The sequence below is a fragment of the Tyto alba genome, unplaced genomic scaffold (assembly GCF_018691265.1).
Source record: "Tyto alba isolate M040663 unplaced genomic scaffold, T.alba_DEE_v4.0 Super-Scaffold_3, whole genome shotgun sequence".
NCBI classification, from domain to species: domain Eukaryota; kingdom Metazoa; phylum Chordata; class Aves; order Strigiformes; family Tytonidae; genus Tyto; species Tyto alba.
In genome coordinates this window covers 5,585,461-5,607,033 of record NW_024881304.1, presented here as the reverse complement: position 1 = coordinate 5,607,033, position 21,573 = coordinate 5,585,461, and the positions used below count along the sequence as shown (strand labels likewise).

Here is a 21,573-nt window from a genome sequence, read left to right as displayed (position 1 = left end):
ATGTTGATACAAATGTTGACTGTGTGCTTTGCCCTGGCACTGATGGCCTTGCTGTGCTGGGGCAGCTATCTTGTGGAGAGGATGAGGGAATAAATCTCCCTCTTCCTATCCAGGATTGATGTAGATGTTTTTTTTTTATGCAGGTTCCTGAGGTTCTTGTTTTCACCCTTTATGGGAGCTGTTTAATACAACTAATTGACACTTAGCATATTATGGGGTTTGTGGAACCTGGTGTTGTCCCGGTGCAAGAGAAGACATCTTTTCGGTGAGACGATACTGAAATGTGACCCGAGATGGCTGGTGCCTGGGAGGCAGGGTGTATGGAAGGATTTGGGTAGGTTCCTAGGACAGTTATCACTTTCCATAACCTGAGGCTTTACGCCTGAACAGGCAAGCAACTGGCAAGGTGACATGCAACCTGACAGAAGGTAGCTTTGCTTACCCCAATGAAAACCAGCAGCTTCTAGCACTGTACTGGGGCCTGGCCTGTGCCTATAGAGCCATAGGTCAGTACTCTGAGGACTGTGGTTGAAGCAAGGACAAGAGAGCAACTGCTACATTAATTGCCCCAGTAGTGAAAAAGAAACAGTGGACAAGAAAAGCAATGGGTCCATATCATCGATTGATAAGGGAAGAGGAAGAAGAGGAAAGGTTTGATCAAGAAGCCAGTCCCTCAACAGAGAAATTGAAGGAAGGAGTGAGAGAATTTAGACAGAAGGTGGAAAATACCTGGTCCCTGATCTCATCAGAACACTGAGACATGTGGAAAGATTACAGCTGCCAGCCAGGTGAGCATATTGCTGTCTGGCTGCTCTGATGCTGGGATAATGGGGCCAGCACTCAGCAATTGGAAGGTAAGGAAGCCAAATAGCTAGGATCCCTTGCTAGGAAGGAAGAGAGAGGAATTGGAAGAGAGTCATCAATTTGCAGTTTCTGGAGGTGGCTCCTCTGAAGTGTGAGGTCAGGATATCCATTCAAAGATCTTGTGCGCTCCCTAGGAAAGCGGACTACCTCAGATGAAGGCATCCAGTACCTGAGCAAATTAGTGGTGCTGGAAGTCATCTACAGTGATCTAGACAATGATGAAGTCTCCAGAGATCCAGAGGATGTCCTGTGAACACAGGCCATGTGGATGAAGATGATTGAAAATGCATCAGCATCATATTTTAACAGCTTGGCAGCGATGTGTTGCCTGGATATAGATACACCAACTGCGGAGAGAGTGTCTTCTTGGCTCCAAAACTCTGAAGACCGATGTACACCCTTATCCCTGCCCGCCAGCACCTTGGCTGTCAGGGGTGCCCCAAGAAATCAGTCCTCTCCTGCCCTGATCAGAGGGAAAGGGAGCCCCAGACGCATGATGTGTGGCACACTCTGGTTCTTCCTGTGTGACCAGGAAATGGGCTCTCTCTCTTTGGAATTGCAGCTTTGTGATCTTCTCCCCTTTGGGATCGCTAGCTGGAAATGGGCTGGGCATTGGTCACTGGGTGATGAAAAATTGCATTGTGCATGACTCATTTTTATATTCTATTATTACTATTATCATTATTATTTAAATTTTAATTAATTTCAATTATTAAATTGTTTTTATCTCAACCTACGAGTCTCCTTACCTTTACCTGTCCAATTTTCTCACCCATTCCCCAGGGTGGGGGGAGGATGAGCGTGGTGTTTGGCTGCTGGACAGGTTTAAACCACAACAGCCCTTCTTCCTGGGAAGTGGCTGGACATTGCCTGTTGATGGGAAGTAGAGAATAAATCTTTTGTTTTCCTTTGCTTCTGCATGCGGCCTTTGCTTTTGCTTTATTAAACTACCTTTATTGTGACCCATGAAGTTTTTTCCATCTTATTTTCTCCCCCTCATCCTGCTGAGGAGGGGAGTGATAGTGCGGCTTGGTGGGCACCTGGCGTCCAGCCAAGGTCAACCCACTACATGTTTGATTTAAGAAATGCTGGTTTAAATGTATATGACAAGATTCCTTATTTAACTTGCAAAGTATGGTATTAAAGGCAAGCTGTATAGAATTTGACAAGGCACTAAATTTAAAAGCATAAGAAAAGAAAAATTAAGGAAAATCACTATACAAGAATTGTGTCTAACCAGCAAATGGTATTATGCAGTAGTTGTCCCTCATCTGTTGCACCTCCAGAATTTTTAATGCTGAAGATGCATTGAGTATGTGGTCTGAATCTCCTGTGGTTTCTCACAAATTACATCTGTCTTCTTTCACTTCTGTCAGTATTGTCTTATTCAAGCAAAATTCTTGTCAACTGATCTTCAGTGTTGTTGTTTGGATGCCAGAATCTTAAAATACATTAGACAGATGAGCAAATGTGTGGGAGAATCCATTTCTTAATTAATGCTGATGAAGAAAATATCTCTAGTTCTCTTTTTGGTTTTCTCTTGCAGAAGAAAATAAAGATTTGCATGTTTGTCCTTAGCAGTGTTTAGTTATAAATATTTGCAAGTCTAATGCTCATTGTTTTAGTAGTATAACTAAAGTTAACGTACAAATTGGTTTAGATGCAGTTAATGAGAAACTTTTAAGTAGTTTGTTACATTTCAGTGATAGAGGTTCATAATGTAAAAAATAAAAATGGAGCAGTGGCAGATTATAGAATAAATAATAAAGCTTGATTTTAGAAAACGACAGTAATAGTCAACAGTATAATTTGTTGTTATACTTGCTCAGATGTATTCAGTTATAGTTGTAACTTTCTATGGTGTACAGTTACACAGTAGGATTTTTTTTTTCCACAGTCTCTATCATCATATATTTGCCACTATCAGAAGACTAGACTATATCCATTGATCCAGCCTTGTAAATTATATATGTACATCCCAAGACACAGGGCATTTTAGTACATTTTATTCCTTTCATTGCATGCACTGTAGAGGTAATGTGATCATGCAAGTCCGCTTATTAAGATACCCCATATGATCAAGAAGATACCTGCAGAGACTGCTTAAAACAATAATCTATAGTTTGAAGAATAAATACAGAAAAACACTGTTAGACCATGCCTTTTCAAAGGCTATAACAGATCATAAATTATGGACAAAATCCTTTGTTATTTTTATGTGCATTAATAAAAGGGAAAAAAAGAAAGAGTATATTGAAATCTTCAGCTTGGTTTGATTTCCAGCTCTTCTGGAAGTCTTTGTCATGAATCTATCCTGACGTGCTCCTATGTATTCCCATACTGCTGGCTGCCTGGTGTCAGGGAAGGAAGCTCAGTCTCACCACACATCCCACCCTGCAGTCTGTGGCTGTCTGTTGCCTGGACCTGCTCTCTCTCCTGGACACTGATTATTCCTTCCACACTTGCTGGGTTTTGCTGTCAGTTGGTTTTCACTTCTGTCAGATTGTTTGACCATCACATTATATGGAAGTTCTGGCATTGAGAGGACAGGAATGGTTACAGTAGTAGTTGTTACCTCTCAAGTAAGAGGTAAGAGGTTAAGAGGCCAGGTAAGAGGGTCCCAGAAGACAAAGCTAAGACATTTTGTCCTAGTGTTTGGAGTGGGAAAGAAACAGGAGAATTGGGAGCTAAAAATGGAGATGTGAGAGAGAGGAATTAGAAGTCAATAAAAAGACAGTGGTGGTTGAGAGGGAGGATTGAGGCATTAGGTGGTGAAAAAACACTCAAGACTAATAAAGATTTTGGATAAAGCACCAAAATATCAAATTGTCTTGGATGGCTATGGAAATAGTTGTTTCAAATCTACTGGATGATCTTGCTACCATCACCCCCTTTAGTCATAGTGCTGTACCGAATTATTTAGAGCAGAAACTATCAAAGAACATACTCAGAATCCTTCAGCAGGTCTGGTGCCCAAATTTGAGTGATTCTTGTCTGAGTAATTAGCTTGTTAAATTATCACTACATTACAGAAAACTACTAGCAAATTATATATGGGTGGATGCATATTTCAAAATCCATCACTTGAGAGCATAAGACCACTTTCTGCCACCAAGTCCTTCATGTTGGCTTTCCCAGTCAAGACAGCCCCAGCTATAACTTCCCTCCTTCCTAACCTTACACAAGGTTTGTCACTTCCTTCCATGTTAGTAGCAGGCAATTTTTAACATGACAGTAGACTGGATTCTTCAAGGTTCTTTGCTTTTGGTGCCAGGGTGGTGGTGCAAAGTATGAGAAGCTGTGTACTTCTGTAGGTGGACTAAGAGTTTTAATTCAGGGATTCTCATTGTGATTTCCTTTTCCTCCTCTGTTCACCATATAGCTAAGGCTTTGGCATGCCCTGAAAGTGCTTTTGTGCTCTTGCCCAAGGCATACCATGGCAGGACATTTCTCTGTAGGCAATTCCTTTGGGAATAGCCAGTTGGCACAGATTAGAGGAATCTCCCTGTGTAGAATGTGAATTGGAATCCGGAAAGGGCCATTAATTCATCTTCCTTTCATGGTTTTGTTTCAATTTATTGGGGCAAATTTTGAAAACCTGAACTGTGTTTAATTCAGAGAAAGATTAATGGAACCTCCTGTGCAGTTCCATGGGTTGCGTCTTGGACTCGGGCTGTAGAGAAGGAGTGAAAAAGTTCTGAGAGAACTATTTATCTATTACCAAGAAATTGGCATGGAAATATTTCTGGTCAACTGGTCTGTTTTTAATAGAAATTATGAAAAATATTATATATCATGCATTTTTTTTTTTAAATCCCCTTAAAGTTCTATGTCTGTGTAATGACAGCAGTGTGACAGATATTCATAGCACTCCTACATTCCTCCCCCACTGCAATTAATTATACAGTGTCTTTCCACCCTCACAACATTTGTTCTTTCCTTTTCTTAGGTAGCTGCAAATACAAAAATCTGTGCCAGCACCAGTCTAAATCTAGTCCATCATGTTCAAAGAGAGTTCTAAGTCTTGAAAGTGTCCAAAAATGGATTCTCTTCTGTCAGAGTAGCAGTAGTCTGCCACAGTTGAGGCTGTTTTAACATAATCACTGAGAAGCAGCCACAACTACTGTTGTGTTTAGTGACAAACATGGTTTTGGGTAGAACCTAAAGATGTAGCTTGCTGTGGGACAGAAAAGGAAGTTGTCTGGTTTGTCTTAACCAAAATTGTTGTTTGAGTTCTGATTTCTAATTATTTGTGTTGATCCAACAGTTTTGACTTTTACAGCTTGCATTCAGAAGGGTTGTAAGTTAGCAACATGTATGTTAAGTTTGCTTTTATTTTGTATTAAATATTTTAGAAATTAGTTTCCCTTTGCTTAGCTAAAGTCTTATAGGCACATACACATTTAGTGTACAGAGACTGCTTGACTTTGGGAAAACATTTATTTGTAAATAATTTTTAGCCTCTAGCAATATATATTGTCCAATTTAAAATTAGGAGGACATACCTTAAATAATTTTTCAGATTGGAGAAAACAAATATTTTGATTATTTTTATACTACTAGTAGTTGCTGAATATTGCTATTGCTTCCTAGTGCAATAATTTTGGAATGTAGAGGATTTAGTCTACTGTGTTTATGCAAATTCAAAGTTTATATGTATTATTTCAGCCATTCTTATGAAGAATGTATAGGTATGAGATTCATGTTTTAAATAAATGCCCTGGGAATGAAGCTCTGGCTGATAGCTAATGTGGACATCAACTTGAAAATTAATTAATTAAAATGGAAATGTTTTTGGTATAATGTTGAATGAAATTTTGTTTGATCAAAAGCAAACATTTCACTTAGAAAAATTCTACCTGTTTAAAAAAAGGACAATTTAAAACTGAGAATAGCATGAAAAAGTTTTAAAGACTAAACTTCTAATTTGAAAAACAAATATTTATTCAATTCTTTTGAGCCTTTGAGAGGTGGTGTTTGCCAAGCTGGATGCAAATATATGAATAGGTTAAATGGATACACACATATTTTTTCATAATTACTTATATGAAAATTTTCAGTAAGCTCTAACCAAGGCTTCCTTCATGGCAGGAATCATAGAATAGTTTGTGTTAGAAAGGACATTTAAATGTCATGCAGTCCAACCCTCCTGCAGTAGGCAGGGCCATCTTCCACTAGACCAGGTTGCTCCCAGCCCCGTCCAACCTGGTTTTGAACCCTTCCAGGGATGGAGCATCCACAGCTTCTCTGGACAACCTGTGCCAGTGTCTCACCACCCTCACAAGAAAGAATTTATTCCTTCTATCTAATCTAAATCTGCCCTCTCAGTTTAAAACTGTTACCCCTCGTCCTACCCCAGCACCTCCTGATCAAGTGTTGTTCCCCATCTTCCCTGCAGCCCCCTTTAAGTACTGGAAGGCCTCTATAAGCTCTCCCCGGAGCCTTCTCTTCTCCAGGCTGAACACCCCCAACTCTCTCAGTCTGGCCTCACAGGGGAGGTGCTTCAGTGCCCTGATCATCTTTGTGGCCTCCTCAGACCCGCTCAAGCTGGTCCATGTCCTGATGTTGGGGGGCTGGGAGCTGGACACAGCACTGCAGGGGGGTCTCATGAGAGTGGAGTAGAGGGGGGAGAATCCCCTCCCTCGACCTGCTGGTCACAATTCTCTTAATGCAGCCCAGGACACGGTTGGCCTTCAGGGCAGCAAGTGCATGTTGTCGGCTCATGTCCAGCTTTTCATCCACCAGAAAAACAAGTAAAGGTGCATCAGATAGGTCAGTTGTATGATTCCAAGTCCTAAGTCATCAAAAAATGAAGCTGTTTCCCTAAATTTGTAAGATTGAATGAAAAAATGTATTTAAATTTTGATTGTGGTCTTTTTAATTTTTGTTGCATTTGCAGCACCCTAATGGTTTCCTTCGAAGCCTTTGAATAAAAATGTATTTTTGTAAATGGAAGCTGTGAGTCTCATGCATAATTGCTTCCTGTTGGAAGCTAGGATTTATGTTCAACCCTCTCCCGCCCCCTGCTCCCAGCCAGTAATAACTAAACTTGAACAGAAAAAACCCTGTTCCTTGAGCTTCAAGATAGCAACCTGCATTATAATTTTTTAAATAGTTTTTAAAAAAATCACTTACCAATCATTCCACTGAAACAAACTACTGAGTGTAATTTTAAAGTAGCTTGCAACATCATCACCTAAGCTAAAATGTTCTCAAAGATGAGAATGGAGATATTCGAATGTGTTCTTTGACGTGTCTGTCATTTTTTTTTTTTGAGAATTTACTTTTTAAAAATGTCAAATGTTACTTTTACCTGCTCCTTTGCCTCTTCCATCTCAATAGTCATATATTGAAGAATGTAATATAATGTGCAGGTAATTTCTGGTTTTCGTTTTCCTTCTCTTTTTAATATCCTTAAACCCGGATTTCATCCATATTTCTGCTCTAAGAAAGAAGGAAAACAATACTTTATTGTATAAAGGAAACTTGCAATCTATTTAGGAAAAACTGAATTATTTTTAATTCAGTAATTTTAAGCATGTATTCACCTCCAGCTTTCAATGTTACAAAGCTGTAAAGGATTAGAGAATACAGTAATGAAAGATATCATTTAGTTTGGAGCCATTGCAAAATTACCGTATTGGCTGGGTAAGGTAATCTAAAAAAATTAGGTCCCTATGTCTTAACATAGTGAAAAAACACTTAAAAATAAATGTTTTGATTCTGTTTACTTTGCAGCATCTCTCTATCCTTGTCATTAGCTTTCCACGTCCTTGTTAATTTAATCTTTCATGATAATCATTGAATATAATTTCTATACTATTTCAAAATTTGATTTGGATTTAAGCATTTGTATTTGAATTTCTGTGTTAAAACTGTCAGTCTTAGTCATACACAGTATAATAGATTTGAATTGGGAAAACTGCTACATCTAGAGGTAGTTTTAGTTTATTGTGAGCTCTTAAGATTATTTAAAAAAAAGATGATGAGATTAAGAAAAGGATAAGAATTACTATTAAATAAAATCAGGGCTGTGAATGATAACCTTACATTTATATGCTCTTAAATGAGTATGTACCTAATAAGATGCAAATATTAAGAGGATTAAGATCTGGACAATTATAAAGACAGTGGTATTCAATGATAAAACAGATTTAAAGTGTCAAACTGTACAGAATTCTACCACTGGCAATACTTATTTTTTCCATTTGAAATATCTGATAAAAGACATGATTTAAAAAAGTTGTTTGCTTAAGGTTTTTGTGTTTTTTCATTCAGTTTAAATTATTGTTACAGACAGAAGTTTTAGATATAATTGTGGTAAACATGAAGGTAGTATCAAATGAAATGATTTTCTGTTTGTTTGTTTTGTTTTGTTTTTAGAATGTGGAGTTGCAGAATATCCATTAATGCAAAAAAGTGTGGTGCCATGCGTTTAAGTCCCATAGTTCCTGCAATTAAATTTCTTTCAGTACAGATCATGTGACTATTCAGGAATAACTATTTTTTCTATAAATTCAGTATGCTGTGTAGGCAGTGAATAGAAGGGAAAAATAAGAAGAAAAATCATCAGATAAAAATATAATTCTTTTTGATTTTGGTTTGTGTTGAATAAGGAGTGTAATATTTACCTCTTGAACAAAGAGACTCCTGTAGTCAGATGTAGTACAAATATTTTAGAAGTTACTGTGTTTTTTAAAACCTTAAAATGTAAACGAAGAGTAAGATAAAATAGGAAGGTTATTATTTGCTGTGGAATTGATTATTTCTAATATGGTTTGGTCACATCTGTTGAGTAAAGTCTGTCTATAGTTTAGATTTATATATTTGAGTATTGTGAAGTTGTTGGTGCCTTTCTGTATAAGTCAATAAAAATGTTTGTTTGTTTGTTTGTTTTTTCTGTTGAAGGTACTTTTTTTTGAATTTAGTTCTTTCTGTTGAATCTCCTTTGCTTGCATCTGACCTTTATTTATGTTGATTTTGCTTCATTTTTTCATTTACCATGCTGTTCAGTTTTTGGATGCCAGGAGAACAAAGGTTTGTCTACTATTTGCAGTCAATTTATTTTTCAAAATTCAGTATTGCTTATTGTGTTACTTTTGTTTGCTTGTTAGAGATACAGTAATCCTGTTTACTAAAATGTTCATAGCATTAGTTGCCAAAAGAAAAAAACGAAACCAACCAGCCCCAACTCAGCCAGTCCCCAAAGGCCTCTTCAATTATAGTGAGCGCTTTGGTTGACTTTAAAAACAACAGTACTGTCAAGCGCCATGAAGGGCAGAATTATCTTTAGTCTATGAAGTAAATTAGAAAACATGGAATACTTAGTCTTTCAGCTTTGTAGGTGCATATTGACTGTATTAATGGATGTGCCACTGCCTAGCGTTTGGGTTTGTTGGTTTACCTTTCTTTGCTATTTATCTGTAGCTGGCACTATTTTGTGTGTGTGTTTGTTGTCTTCTCTTTTTTTTCTAGAAGCACTTGAAAGATATCATTACAAACATTGTCACATGCATTTGCTATTTTATAAGGTCATTTGATATACTTTCAACATTTATTCTAATGAATTTTTGTAACTGAGTGCAACGAAAGTTGAATCCAATACTAATCCTACATTCAGATCCTAAATTGATCTTTATTTTTCCGTCCTTTTTTTTTATTGCAGCATCTGCAAATGACAATCCAGGCACTTCAAGATGAGCTTAGAACCCAGAGAGACCTTAATCATCTTCTTCAGCAAGAAAGTGGAAACCGAGGGGCTGAGCATTTTACCATTGAGCTCACGGAGGAGAATTTTCGAAGACTTCAAGCAGAACATGATAGACAGGCTAAAGAGCTCTTTCTATTGAGAAAAACGCTAGAAGAAATGGAACTTAGGATTGAAACACAAAAGCAAACACTAAATGCCAGAGATGAATCAATAAAAAAGCTTCTGGAAATGTTGCAAAGTAAAGGTTTGCCAACTAAAGGAATGGAAGATGACAATGAGAGAACTCGAAGGATGGCAGAGGCTGAATCTCAGGTTAATCATTTAGAAGTGATTTTAGATCAGAAGGAGAAGGAGAACATGCATCTTAGAGAGGTAATGAAAAACTCATTTATTTGTTTGAAAGATATTGTCAAAGTACTTGCTACAGTTTTGGAAATGTGTTTTAGATTATCTAAATGTTTTCTTTTTCTGCTCTAATTTTTTCATAAAAAAAGATGACATGCATTTGATTTACAATCTGTAATAAGTACACAACAGGACTATATGACATTTGAAAGTAAGTATAAGTTATGGCAGAAAAGTAATTGTATTGGGGGCCTTATAATTTCTGACATTGTTGCTTTGTGTAGTTTCTTTATTCTCTGTATTTTGACAAATCAGTGTTTGGCAAATGAGGAATGGAACTACTGAAGAGGGAAGTAATGCCTTCTGCTCCTATAAACTAAATAGTCATGAGTGCATGTTACTTTTGTGTCTGATTTGATACCCCTTGTGTTTAAAATGAGTGTTTTAAAATGTTTTGCCTTCCACATAAACAAAGGCTTCTGCCTATGTGCATTTCTAATATATTTTCATGTGTGGTACCCCAAGTTCTTAGGTAAATGTACCACATTGTGTTACTATGTTAAAACACTGGGGTGATGGCTGCACTGTACTTTGAGAGATCTTTAATTTGATCCTAAGCCCACCCGCACCAGCTGCCCACATCACTTGTGAAGGCATTTTTGGGACTGGATTTGGGATGACTGAATTAGTACAAGTGAAAGAGAATCTGGCCTGGTGTCAAGCCCATCTACTCCTATGCGTTCCAGCAGCCCGTCAGTGTTATCATGTGACTAGCATCAGGCAAACAAGACAGTGTGAGTCTTCCTCAGAAAGACCCTGTTGCTTCCTGCTAAGAAGGGTGAAAAATGCAGGGAGATTGCATACAAGCTACCCACAGTAAGGGAAATCAGGATAAACAGGTCTTTTTCCTTAGAAATTTGGCAACAGTGTAGTCTGATTGAACTTCCAGTCTAGTAAAAACACCAATTTGCCTGACAGATTAAAGCATGAATAGAAGTAGTACAAGAGCATAGAAAACTATTACTGATTCCTGTATATCACTGAGCATATGAATGCTAGAGATTAAGAACAGGTATTTATATCTACAGAATGTTGTCAAAATATTGTCTTTGCTATGGGCAAATTCTTTTTTATTTAGCTTATGGCTTATTAGGTTTATTTTGTTTTGTTCTGTTTTTTTTTTTGTCTTCTCTAACCTAGAATATGTATTGAGGGTTCAGTGGTATCTGGGGCCCATCTGAAGGTTGGAAATTGGAAAATTTGCAAGATACAATGATACATTTCAATAAAGTTTCCTTGTGAAGGTGTGGATCCTGAATGTTTTCACAGGCAGAATTTTTAAATTAAAAAATTATGCCACCCATTAGTGAAGTCTGAAAGTCAATGGATCCTGAAAGGAGTCACATAAGGAATTAATGATACTGAGTTTGTGATGAGGGAGGATTGTGGGAGAAGTTCTATAAACTAACAGACAAGTCTCTGGATTTAGATCAGCTATTAATACAGTATATACAGTCTGTTTCAAGGATGGATGGTTTGCTGTTCATTATTTGTTTTGTTACGTGATTGTGTCACCTGTTGTACTGGTATCACTGAGATTTCTGAATCCTAGTTTGAATATGTATTGGACATGAATAAATTTACAGTGGAAATTTGAAGAAGATTTCTAATTAGCACAATAATTAAGAGCAGTGAGAGAAATAGAACTAAATAGAACTTGAAAAGTAGGTAAAATGTAAGCTTTCAAGTCAAGTCCTTGGGCATCCAATTTATTGATTAGTCTAAGGAATGCTGAAAGGAGATCATATTGCTACTTATAGACTGTGTGTTTCTCCTATATTTATACTGAATTAGTTTTATTTTTCAGAGTTCCCACTGGGTTACCCTCAGGTACCAGGAAAAAAATTGTTCCTCCTTCAGTTTATATGAGGATATAGAGGCTATCTTTCCTCTGCAGTACTGCAAGTATAGAATGGTGTTTACTGGAGTTTCTGCTTATGACCTTGATAACTGGTCAAAATTTAAAATTTACTAGGTTTGCTGTCTGGAATCTGTCCCTGTCAGATTGTCAGGAACTATCTAGTGATTTGGAGATTTTGGCTAATAATTTCCTTGCTATAATAGATAATATATAATATATGATATATGATATATAATATATAATATATAACATATACTATATAATAAATATATAATATGTAATATATAATTATATTATATATTCAAGGCTTTGGGTGAGATCTGCCTATCCAGCTCTCTCCCTGTTGCACATGGTATTTATTGGTTTTGATTTGTTGATTTTTTTTTTTTTTTCTGAATATTCGAAGTTTGTTATAAGGAGCTTGGAAGTATGTGTAGGGTGGATGAACTCTTTAGAAACTAAATGTTTAGTAGGCACCTGCTTGCTTTTCCAGGAATCTAGATTTGGATGTTCAAGTGGGCTCATAGAAAAAATTCTGAGGTTCAAATTTTGTCTTTTGCTGTCTTGTTATGGGAAGTTGTTTGCATGCTTGAGGGAATATCAAATATTCTGTATAGTTTTACCTATTTGTTAAAAGTCCAAATGGATAGACTTTTGATCTTCATGTGTAGCTTGGTAAGTCCTTGTTATTCTGAAGTGCTTGTTCAAATTGCTGTCACTGCATATACAGTGTATGATTAGTTTTCCAACATGATAAACCAGGAATTACTGTGTTGAATCATCTGCAGTAGTCTCCCTAGTGGATTGATACTTTTATTTTTTTAACTAGTAACTTTTTAACTGTGCGGAGTTGCTGGATTTTTTTAATACCCTGCCCCGAGAATGCTTTAAAAGTAAACTGGAACTTGGATATATTTTAAATTAATTCCATTCATGAATTATTTAGTAGTCACTCGAATTATGTTAATCTTTCTATAGCTTTAACAAAATATTTGTCATTTTAGAACTTCATTTAAAATATTCTGTTTTTTGTATTTTTACAGGTTGGAGTGTAGAACTCATGTTGAGTATATTCCTGAGAAACTAGTGTTATATGTAACATAATATTTGATCAAATCATGAACACTTGTTTCTGTTTTTTAATTAGTTTTGGTATTTGACTTTCTGCCACTGCACTAAAAACAAGTTAAGGAAGATAAACTTCTTTGTAGCAGCAAATTAAGCTATTCAATGAACAGAATGTTCTACTGTATCAATGCACTGATATGCATGATATCAATGCAATGATAGACATTGCTGTAGTTTCCAGCAGAGTGTGCTATCTGTGGAAAAAAACTTGGACATGGTGGAAATGAAGCTGAATGTGGAAAAAATACCTGAAGACTACTGATTTTCTACAGCCTCAGCACCATATTAAAAAGCATATATAGATTGACTTCTCATAAGCTATGCTGTTGGTATTTAGTTTAAAAATACTTTCAATCTGAAGTTTTTCAGTTCTTGAAATCTAATCGTGTACCATACTGTTACCTTTTAAATCCCAGCTGGAGAAAGGGCAAGTCTTACATGTATTTTCCTGGGAATTTGAATGGGTTTTATTTTACCCTAATGCAAATGTATCTTTCTCCCTTATGCTGTTCATTTCTTGGTTCTTTACAATAGTGCCAGAGCTAGAATCTGTCTTCTCTCCTGTTCGTCCACAATCTTTTAGATCTCTCAACATACGGAATAGAAAGCTAATGGTTGAGAAGCAGAAGAAATTGATTCTGTTATTAATAATCACTGCTGGGTGGAATTTTGACCAAACCAGAAAATTAAACTAATATGGTGTGAGGGAAACTGAAGCAACTGGTTGTGAAGCATGGGCAATTAAGGACACCCTCTTCTACACTCTTCTGTCTCCAATGGCTGTTGATTCTATCGCCTTGACTTGCACACCCCTGAGCACTGATCATACTGGGAATTGAGTAGTAAGGGATATGTTCTTTGTTATTCCAGAACTGCTTTTGTCCAGATAGTAATTTTTTTCAGTCTGTTTAGCTAGGTAGAGAGAAATAACTGTTCTTGTTGTCCTTCAGTCTCTACCACTTTGTCAATTATTAAATATTTCTCATATTAATCTTCTGCCCATTTTACACAAGTGTGCACATTACCAGAAATCAATATCTTACTGTTTTGATTCAAAATAATTTGCCAAATATCAAAGAAACATGTAAAATTTCTCTTTCTTAAGCCATTGATTGTTTCATCTTTTCCTGTGAATTTCATAATATAGCTGCCTTCAAAGAGCTGGAATTTCTCTAGACCTTAAATTATATTTCTTAGAGAAGGTACAGGGAAGAGACATACAAATAGCTAGTGTACCAGAGGCATAGGAATAACTCTGGAAAATAAAAAAACACATTTTTTTTTTTAATTTGTTTTAATATTCTTAGCAGATTTGGACTGACTTTGGCATGTGAACTACCTGGCCCTCAACTGTTGTACCCTTCTGCAGTGTGCAATCTACTGCATCTTTAAACTTTGTTTCACAGAGGCAAACTTGTGATGATACGTTTACTTAAGTTTTGTGTTTGAAAGTTTTAGAAATGGCAAATTTGAGGTTTATTATACAGGAGGATGAGGAGACTTCAGCTGAAGTTGGAATCCTGCTCTTTTACAGGAATAGCAAAGAATGCCCATGTCAGTAAGGTTCATTAAAATATTGGGAAATAAACTATGCAAAAGATGGGATTAGATTTCTTTCCATGTATTAAGGAATTTAAAACAAGAAACGAGCTTTCATAAGCGTAGTTAGATTCCCAGTTTTGTGATAGTTATGACAACAGTTTCCTTAGTTGCTGGTTCACAGAGCAAGAAGGAACAAATAAAGCTGATTGAATAGCAAGAAGTGTGAGCATGTGTTTCTGCTTCACTTTTGGAGATGCAGTCTATGGCAGAGAGAATGTTGAGCTCTTTTCCATGGTTTCTGAGAACTTCTGCCCAGTTTGTGCTCAGTTTTCCATCACTAAGTTAGACTGAATCCTGTGTCTGTAACTAACTGCACTCGAATTCATCTGCCTTTGAAAAACATTAACAAAAATATGTTATTAATATTTTCTGAGACAAACTGACATGGCGTTTGCTTTGATAAGGAAATAATGTATCCTGTATGGAACAAAGTGGTCTTTGCAAATACACACATGTAAGAAAAAGGACATTCTTGGGCTGGATAGTTTTCTCTAAGCATGTTATTGGTTGAAAATCTGTCCTGAAGCCATAATGTCATACCATGGCATTTTTCATGTTCAGAATTAAATATCATGAAGATCACTGAGTATACAGTTCTGTCAGAAAACACAAGATGCTTGCCTTAAAGTTCTTAAATTGGTTATCACATGTCTCTTCTAGAATTTTAAATAAACATTTGTTTCTCTAACTTTGGGAGAACTGCAGGGAATATGGGGATTTTATCATGTGGAAATCTGGCACAGATGTTTGGTATTACTTTTTTTAAACATAGTGACCACACATTATTTACCCTAAGTACCATTAAGTATTTTTTTATTATTGCTATTAAAAACTTGCCTTAGGCAAAGGCCCTCTAAATCTCTAGTAAAGTCAAATGTTAAAATTCCAGCAAGTATTTTATTATATATACATACACGTATATTACACATGACCTCTCTATATAACATACAATTTCACTAAAACAGAATCTGAGATCATACAGGGTTTTATATATACATTTTAACTCTTATCTTGCATGTATTCTTAAAATAATGTTGTTGCACATGGTTTAAAGCTACAGCTTTTTTATATTTAGTAGAAAGAAGAACAACACAGCTTCTTAGCTTCTTCATTATAATTTAAAGTCTACTTCTAAACTTTCAAGGTTTGTTTTTTTTTTTTTTTTTTTAAACTTGCTCTATCTTTGAACTCAGCTTGGTCAAATAATGAAGGCTGCTGATAGGATTTGAACTGCCATCATGAATTAGTTACTGCATGTTTTTAAAGTTATTAATGGAGCAAAGTTCCTTCTTCCACTGTGAAAAGAACAGATGCCTTGCAGATTTTTGGTGTTTACTGTAAATGTCTTACACTGGAGCCAGTAGTAATTTACTAAGGAAATGCTTTATCCACACCAAACGTTTCTTCCCTGAAGTTAGTTACATAGATTAACAACCATTCTAGACTGAACCTCTTTATTAGGTTCATTAGTGCCTCTTTCTTTTATTTGTCCTGGCTGAGCTCAAAATATTAATCTTATCAGTTGCTATAAAGACAGTTACTTTCTATGAAAATATCAATAGTAATATGTGTTTTTAAGGTGACCTCTTAAGTATACAGAAGGACTTTGCAATGTTGGCAGTCACTCCAGACATGAGAAAGTAGACAAAACCTGATTCTGCTCTAGAGAACAGTTACTGCTTCTAACATAGCCCATTCAGATTTTGTAATACCCCATGATATTCTTGCCAGGGTGCTTGGTTGCAGTAATTTTTATAAGTCCACGTGGAGGATTAGAAAGCTTTGTTCATTTAGAAATCAGTTTCTTTAAAGACAGAATTGCTGTCCATGACAACATCACCAATAGTTTGGAATCTAGAGTATGAGAAAACTGTCAGTTTCAAACTGACATGTCTCAGAGTAGCAACTAAAGAAATTATTTTAGCAAGAGAGAGAAAAATCAGAGATTCGTAAGTAAGCTGGGTTGTCTATACATTTCGATATGTGGAGGTGATAAGTGTTGATCCTGTGAGCATTCCTGGAGAGTGCATCCTTTAGGAGGTAGTCTGGGGACTGTCTTGAATTCTGCAAAGCTAATGTTTTGTCCCCAGATGTGAAAATACTATCTCTGCAGGGCTGTTTGATCAGTTCACACACTTACAAATTTCAGGCTGCATGTAAACATTTTAGAGACTAGCCAATAATGAACCAGAGAAAAATGATCTTTTTGCTTTCTTTTGTAGGTTTTGTTTCCTTTCATCTTCTCTCTGTTAAAGTCTCTGTTCTGTAAACATGTTGCTACTCATATCTGTGGCACTACTGTATTCCATAATGTAATTAATTTTCTCCAGTTTCATCTTCTTGTCCTTGTTCATATGAATGACAGTAGTTTATGTATGTGACTCACAACTCTGAGATGTTGATGCATTTTCACAGAAAGAATCAGAGCTGAATTTTCAGGGAAGAGGGGAGTTGGTTACCCTTGAATTTCTATGTATACTTTTTTGCTTTAGACTTTTTCCGAAGTGCAAGATGATGTACCCAGAGAGTAGTTAAGCTATGGAATAGATTGCTCAGAGTTGTTGAGGAACCCTACTGGGTTGAGGAGCTACAAGATACAGATTGTAAATACCACAGGATTTATGCTTGTAGCACAGTTTATTATGCTTAGAAGTGCATTTAAAAGTCATTTGTTCATATTATGTGCTTTGACATCTATTTTAGAATTATTTTATTTAGTAATTATTTCTGTTCCCATTAGATAATCCATGGCTAAGACTTTTCTTAAAATAGTCATTAGAAAAAGAAAAAACTTGTCAGAGAGAATGTGGAAATTTGCTGCTCCTACTGAAACAGAACTAGACTGAAAGTGATTATGCATCTCCTTAGTTGCTTTGCTCAATGTAACACCTAGACAGTGCTATCTGATAGAAGCCATGTTTCCTAATCACTTGATCCATTCAGGGAGAAGTAATATTTCTACCTTTTTAGAGCCTCCCCCCCCAGAAAAAAAAATCATTGAAGATTAAAATACAAATGCAGAAACCAAACCAAAACACTAAATTATTTAAGATGTAGTGTTGTATACATAACTCATTGTAAATAATGATTACCTCTTGCATCTCCCTGGGATCAGTCAACTCAGAATTAAGGAAATACTTCATGGAAGAGCATGAATGTGTCTTCCAGAACTTCTGCACTCTAAATATAACAAAAACATTGATCTGTCCACAGATCTGCGTTGCTGATAATGTTTGCATGTTTCACAGTTTATTTTTAACAAGTTATCTCTCAGCATCTTTCTTAGTGTAGTACTCCTCTTCTATAAAGGACTAAAATGAAGCAAAAGGTAGGTCAGCAAACTGCCCAGGTCTCCTCAGGAAATCATTAATGAAGCAGGGGGAAGGATCTGACCACTGTTACTCATTTCAGTCCACTGTGCAAATGAACTGCAGTAGTTGAAAAAGGAGTGCATTTATTAAAAGATTTTAATTTAAAATAGAAGAAAGTATTTTAACATACTAATGTGTTAAACAGGTTTTGTTTAAAACATGAGCTACTAGAAAATGTTGTAAACAACTTCGGTCAAATCACCTTAAGGAGAATGCAGCAGGATATTGAAAGGCTTGGTGAAAGGGTAATGCTGATAGATGTGTGAAGAGTAGGCCCTGGGTAAGAGGGTTTTCAGTTGCTAATTTAAGAATAACTGAGTGCTTGTAGTCAAAGAGATGCCACTAGATGTGAGATTTCTAGTACAAGCACTGCTCCTTGCTGGCACCCTGTTTCAAACCAGTCAGACCTGGAGAGTTTTATCAGATTACCAGTTCTGCCTAGTCCAAAGCAGTCAGTATTTTGTGTATTTTGATAATTCAGGGGTGTCAGTTTGATTCCAGGTGTAGATAAGAGTGTACATCCTAAACATTTGATAACTTTGTTGTATGACAAGGTTTCTCTTGATGGGAATATCTAATATTCTGAAATGTTGTTGCTTTCTATTTTCCTTCTCTGTCCTTCATAGCCTTGTAAGGTCATGCTGGCCTATTTTCTAGTAAAAGAAGTGTAGACCTGATTACGTAGTATTAATGCAGGCTCTAGGCTAGTCTTTATATATTTAAAGTTTTTTTCAGGATGAGGTCAAAGAATTAAGGCTGAAATGGGTTCTATGTCGTGCTGAATTACTGTTCTTACTTCTCAAACCAATGAACTTAATTAAACGGCATCCCTCTAATCTGTTTATACTGGGCACATGCAGATAATGTCTCCCCCTTCTGCTGACTCCTACCTGCATTTCAAATTGAGATACAACTGACTGAATCTGTTGGGGTGTTTTTCAGCTTCCTTTGGGGCAGTAGCTGTTAGAAAATGTTTAAGTCAGGATATAAGATATCATTAGTTAATGATATGCTCTTTTATGGCAGATGCTGTCTTCCTCCTTAAAAACATTACAAAGAATTTAAGACCATACTGCAAGAGTAACAGTCATATCGGGTGCATTTACTGCAATTTAAAATTACTGACCTTCATCCAGTGGGCATAAGGAATTGGAAATGTACTTTTAAGGTGGACCTCAGATCCGAACCACCTTTTTTATTCCAGATATATTGTCTTAAAACACCCCAGAAGGCAATTTGGTCTGGAAAATTTATTCTATCATCCATTCTAAATGAAATCTACTGTTATATCTTTTTATAACAGTGCTTTCCCACTGTATGAATTTTTCCAGAAGAATATTGGAAGAAGAGACTGAGAATTGGAATAATTACAGTTAGTGTTAAAGTTGATGTAAACTGGCATCTCGTTCTCTTACTGCCTCCTGCATCATCTCACAAGAAAACCTTAGAACACTAGAGGAACATGAAAGTTTTTTAAAATAATAGGTTGAAGAACACTCACTGTTCTTCTAAATCCTTTATACCTATATAGCTCCAAGAGCAGAGTAAGATAAACAAACCCCATTTAGTAATTTTCAGGGCTAGTCTTCTAAATTCTAGACCAAAACTGCTATTTCCTGCACATCACATGTTTTAGCTAAGTTGAGACTCCTTTGTTTTAGGGATCATACAGCCTTTTCTCTGGACTAAAACCCCACGTATAGTAGTTGTATAAGACTTACTTCCAGAAAACTGCAACAGGCTAGCCTCCTGCCAGAGACTATCTACACATTTGTATGTATGTGTACGTACACATTTTTTCCTATGCATGGATGTAAAGCACTGAGAGAAGAAAATGTGTTTTGTCATTTTTAAAAAAACAAAACACCTGCTCCAGCCCTGGTCCCCTGAAAAGGAAATACAGATTTTCATTTGTTAAATTTTTTTCCGTGTACAAATCTTAAATTCTGTGTAGCAACATGAGTATATGCATGGCCTGTCTCAGTAATAAAAGTGAAAGTGTGTTATAGGCAGTAGAATATGGCTAATAATGTAAACTCTTCCTAAATTTTCACCTGAAATTCAGTTTGATGAAGGAAAAGTGCAATGTTAGATTCAACAATTTAATGAAACGAGATTTCTGATTTAGTAAACAGATGTAAAATTGAAACAATCCTGACCCCTTTCTTCAGAAAGAACATATAGCCTGTGATGTAGTGGAACTGGAATTTAGCTAGTCACTAATTAGCAGATCATATCCTAATTTTATAGATGTATTAATTGGCCTGTGAGATAATCTTGATTACAGGTAAATTTTTTTTTTTTTTTGCTGGCAGTTTGAGCCTGGTAGTCCAAAATGATTATAGAGCTCTGAATATATTTATTTGCAAATAGAAAATCTGATAATAAGTGTACATATATCCTATCTCACTATAAAGATCTGATTAAAAACTTGATGAATAATCCCAATGTGCTCTGAAAGACATATCCACCAAAATTATGGATATGTTTGAAAGTACTGAGGAACAAATCCTGTTTGTGTTTTTTTCCCTTTTTCGTGAGTCAGATGAAGTCAATGGGATTGAGTTATTTTTAAAGTGAATAGGATGAGATTTGAAAGAATAAATGAATACAGACTTGGTTATTGCTTGGTAACTCCTTGGTTACACTGGTTGGAAGGTAGTAGTTCAAAGTAGATGGACCTGACTTCTTCACCTGTTTGGTTTATCTCCATTTAGCAACACTTATGTCATCGTAATCATATGGAGAAGTATTCCTATTGCTCTACAGATCACTTTCTTCTCCCCAAAACATAAAGCTTTACACAACAAACAGTTAGAACCAACCAGATGTTTCAGAGCCATTTATGTATGATGAATATATTTAGAATAGTTACTGGTTCTGTGTGTTCTGACTGTTATTTCCAAGATTAAGTATTAATATAGGCAGTTATACGAACTCAGGGGACTACTTACTATTATGCATATCTGTAGTATTTGGGCTCATGCCTGTTCCTTCCACTTTCATACAAAAGACTTGAGCAATATTCTTGCTGGCCTTTTACTAACGCTACATAGTTCTTGTTGAAGGAAATGAAGTGATAAATGGAAACAGTATGTGATCCAGGGAAGTGTGAATCAGACATGTTTCCCTAATTACTGAAAGACAAGTGCATATGCAGTACGCTGTTATAGACTGTAATGAACTATCAATTTTTTTGGGCATGTAGAAAGAAAAAACTGTAATGTTTTCTACTCTGTAGACTCAGGAGGTATAAGGGGCATATATAGTATGTTCTTTATCGCTCTTTTTACACAACTTACATGAATTTATTATTTTTAAATACACAGTTTGTATTCTTTTCTAGACGCTTATGTTACTGGAAGATTTTGTACATAGTCCAAGTTCCACTGATATAATTCAGAAGAAAATCTAATTGATACAGAGAAAAATGCTTAGTCAACTTACTGCTATACTAGGTAATTGCAAACAGGTGGTTCTTAGCTGTGTATCACTGAGTTCTGACTACTGTGTTCCTCCATTAACAAAATTCATATACTGCTGTTGCTCTGCTGTGCAGGCAATCTGATTCCTGATTCACTTCAAACAAGCATTTCTTGTGAGAGTGTCCCAAACTGTTAGATTCAACAATT

At 36.0% G+C, this 21,573-nt stretch overlaps 1 protein-coding gene across 16 annotated transcripts in view; it reads left to right on the top strand.

Moving 5' to 3' along the window:
• ERC2 (ELKS/RAB6-interacting/CAST family member 2) overlaps window positions 1–21,573 on the top strand; it is a 559,477-nt gene that overhangs the window by 99,065 nt on the left and 438,839 nt on the right. For 12 of the 16 annotated variants that reach the window (XR_004405890.2, XR_004405889.2, XR_004405900.2 and 9 more), the window contains exons 3-4: window positions 8,878–8,901; window positions 9,530–9,946. Coding sequence is in view for 2 of the 16 variants with exons in the window: in XM_032984316.2 (XP_032840207.1) it covers window positions 8,878–8,901; window positions 9,530–9,946 (441 nt within the window). In the remaining 14 variants the exon portion in view is untranslated. The remainder of the gene's footprint in view (window positions 1–8,877; window positions 8,902–9,529; window positions 9,947–21,573) is intronic. The other 4 variants (XR_004405898.2, XR_004405897.2, XR_004405894.2 and 1 more) reach the window with 1 other exon arrangement.